This window comes from Mauremys mutica, chromosome 12 (assembly GCF_020497125.1).
Source record: "Mauremys mutica isolate MM-2020 ecotype Southern chromosome 12, ASM2049712v1, whole genome shotgun sequence".
Taxonomy (NCBI): domain Eukaryota; kingdom Metazoa; phylum Chordata; order Testudines; family Geoemydidae; genus Mauremys; species Mauremys mutica.
In genome coordinates this window covers 48,988,881-48,992,439 of record NC_059083.1, presented here as the reverse complement: position 1 = coordinate 48,992,439, position 3,559 = coordinate 48,988,881, and the positions used below count along the sequence as shown (strand labels likewise).

The window sequence follows — 3,559 nt, the reverse complement described above, 5'->3', positions numbered from 1 at the left end:
GGACTTACCTTGAGATGAGTGACTGGGAAATCAGGCCTATTGACTCCAGTGGAGTTACTCCTGATTTACACCAGGATGAGTGAGAGGATAATCAGTTGACTGCAGTGAAGTATTTCTAACTTTTCTTACCGTTGGTACATTTGGGTTCTGATTTATTGTGCACGGCTAGAGATCAAACCAGGGCTCAGATCCTCACACTGGGGACTCCAAAGCTCAGTAGAGTTCAGTCCACCTACTCGCCTTCGGGGGAAATAAAGTGACAGCATAATCAACCACAGTGTTTAGTTCTCAGTTAGGCGCATCAGCCTTTGAAGTGATTGGAGTCACGCCAAACAGATTGCACTTTGAATGTGCATGGCAAAAGGAGGAGCTGGTTGAAAGTTGTTTCTGACTTTCAGCCCCATAGCTGCTGAAAGGAGAATGTTCTGGCCAAGAAACCTAGGCTGGAGAACTTCCTATCAGAGGAATACCATCTCCTTTTATGGCTGCCTGGCTCAGTCTTACTTCTATTTCCTGCTGGGCATTTCAGAGAATGTCTTGTTGGCCATGATGTCCTGCGATCAATATGTGACCATATATTACCCACTGAACTATAGCACCATCATGAATAGAAAGGTCTGCGTCTGGTTGGTGATGGGATCATGGATGCGGGGATTCTTCTTCATCTTGGTCCCTACCATAATCAAACTTGAATTGCCCTGCTGTGGCCCCAATATCATCAACCATTTCTTCTGCTACCATGCCCCCTTGTTATACCTCGCCTGTGCCGTCATCTGGCTGGTGGAATTCATCAGCTTCATCATCTCGCTGTCTGTGTTGCTAAGCTCCCTGCTGCTGATGGTCATCTCCTACATGTATATTATCTGCACCATCATCCGTATCCCATCTGGCAGGGAGAAAGATTTCTCCACCTGTGCATCTCATTTCACTGTGGTTACCATTGGCTACAGCACCTCCATCTCCATCTACATTAGGCACTCGCAAGTCCCCTCTTTGTGTGGCTTGTCCCCTGTCTGGTACTGAGCGAAAACCAGATGTGGTTTTGTCCAGAATCACGGACTAGGGAGGCATGCAAGGTCTCACTTGTGGATGGGGCCACAGCTTTCCCAAAAGTACCAGAATGTCCGGTATTCTGGGATTGCATCAGTGGCCAACCTAGTTGAGGGCAGAGTTGGGCAACATTTTTCCAAGCCATTGGCAGATTGTTTAACTCAGCTAAAAACATAGCAGCATCTGTCAATGGCAGGGAAATGATTGAGATACATGCAGAAAATCATGGCAGGTTATCCGCACCACATGCTGGAGAGGAAAGCGACCTCCCCAAGGTCCCTGCCAATCTGACCGGGGGGGAAATTCCTTCCTGACCACCACATGATGATCAGTTAGACCCTGAACATGTTGGAAAGAACCAGCCAGCCAAACACCCAAGAGAGAGAGATAATGGCTCAGTGCCACCTCAGAGCCCTGGCACATCCCACCCAATGGTCAATCTCCAGCTAGGGCCGCCCCGATTCTTCAGAGATTTAAAAAAAAACCTCCCAGAATACACTGGTTTTGGGGGGGGAGAATCCCTTTCTGATAAGACATATGCTGCAAGTGAGACTCAGTGTTACTGAGCCCTGCCCTCCACCATCACAAGCAGCCCCATCATACAATCTCACTCAGACATGTGTCCAGCTCTCTCTTAAAATGAATTTGGTCACTTGCCCCCCACAACTTCTATTTGGAGGCTGCTCCAGAACCTCTCCCCAATGGTGGATAGAAACCTCCCTGTAATTTCTAGCCAGTCTCTTCATCACTCACACAACAAAATGTACATGTAAGACAGGCTGACACAGTCTGGCTCTTTGTCCCCCTTTAATGGTTAGGCCACAAATGGTGGTTTATAAGACAGTGGGCTCAGTCGCCAGCTGGTGGCAATGGATATACAGCTCCATTGGAAGCAGTAGCTCAGATCCACAGATGCTGCAAATTGCTTTACGTCCACCAAAGTCAATGGAATTACACGGATGTGTTGAGGATCTACCTCAAATGTATTCTCTCCCCTACCCCAGTCTTACACCAGTCTGACTCCTCAGGTTCCAATGAAGCCACTCCTGATTTATACACACAAGCAAGACAACTCCAATCATTGTTTTCAGTGGCCATGGAACAGGTGCTAGTGGCCAAGCAGTGTAACAGGTATTGTTTTCGCACAGAATGAAAGTCTGATTCCTTATGCACACACAATTTACACTCATTTAATTACACAACTGGACCAGATTTTCTACTGGTGAAAATCACCGCAGCAGCAGTGATATCAGCAGAGTTAATCTGGACTTCCATTGGTGCAACTGAGATCACAATCAGACCTGGTTGTGTGCAAGTTGTGTGGTCATGGAAATCACTGACATTAAATGAACAGATACTAAGTAAGCAATCTTTAATTAGAGAACGACAGAAAATGAATTCTTGGTGAATTACCTACACCCAGCAGTCTTCTCAGGGCAGCTTTGATCTCCTTGTTTCTCATGCTGTAGATAACTGGATTCACGATTGGTTGCAATACGGAATAGAGAACAGCCACCACAAGATCCAGAGCAGATGGGGAGCTGGAGGTGGGTTTTAGGTAGGCAAAGACGACAGTGCAAACAAGCAAGGAGACCACAGTGAGGTGAGGAAGGCAGGTGGAGAAGGCTTTATGCCGGCCCTGCTCAGAGGGGATTCTGAGCACTGATTTGAAGATCTGAACATACGACACAATGATAAAAATAAAGCAGCCTAAGACTAAACATGTACTAAAGGCAATAACCCCAACTTCACTCATATATGAGTCAGAGCAGGTGAGCTTAAGTAGCTGGGGGATTTCACAGAAGAACTGATCCACCATATTACCTCCACAGAAGGTCAATGCAAACGTGTTCCCAGTGTGTAGCATAGAGTAGAGAATCCCAATGATCCAGGCACCAGCTGCCATTTTGACACAAGCTCTGCTGTTCATCATTGTCTCATAGTGCAGTGGTTGGCAGATGGCGACATATCGGTCATACGCCATGACGGTAAGAAGGGAATAATCTGCTACCAGTAAGAAGAGGAGGAAAAAGACTTGAGTAACACATCCAGCATAGGAAATGGACTTGTTGTTCATAAGGGAATTGGCCATGGATTTGGGGATGTTGACAGAGATGGAGCCAAGGTCTACGATGGACAGATTCATCAGGAAGAAGTACATGGGGGTGTGAAGGTGGTGGTTGAAGACTATAACCATGAAGATGAGAAGATTCCCCACCAGGGCTGCCAGGTAAATCACAAGAAACACCACAAAGTGCAAAATCTGCAGCTCCCGAACTTCAGAGAATCCCAGAAGAAGGAACTCAGTCACGGTGGTTCGGTTGGACATTTTCTTTCTCAGGATGGGGATATCCATCTTAACTTCCTTGAGTCCCTTAGCTTGTGAAGATTGGTGTAATATGGAAATGAGGATGGGGAAAACAGCCCCACTGACTCCAGCGGAGTTACTCCTGATTTACACTGGGATGAGAGAAAGTAGAATCAGTTCAATGGACTCCAGTGGAGTTAC

General features: G+C 46.7%; 2 protein-coding genes across 2 annotated transcripts; one reads left to right on the top strand and one right to left on the bottom strand.

Annotated features, from left to right (window-relative positions):
* The first annotated feature begins 420 nt into the window (after positions 1-420).
* Positions 421-1,023, top strand: LOC123346859 (olfactory receptor 6M1-like). Its single transcript, XM_044984309.1, has one exon. It carries the CDS (start codon positions 421-423, stop codon positions 1,021-1,023), a length of 603 nt encoding a protein of 200 aa, XP_044840244.1.
* A 1,399-nt stretch (positions 1,024-2,422) lies between these two features.
* LOC123346858 (olfactory receptor 14A2-like) lies at positions 2,423-3,034 on the bottom strand. Its single transcript, XM_044984308.1, has one exon. The coding sequence runs from the start codon at positions 3,032-3,034 to the stop codon at positions 2,423-2,425; it is 612 nt and encodes a 203-aa protein (XP_044840243.1).
* Positions 3,035-3,559: the final 525 nt, after the last annotated feature.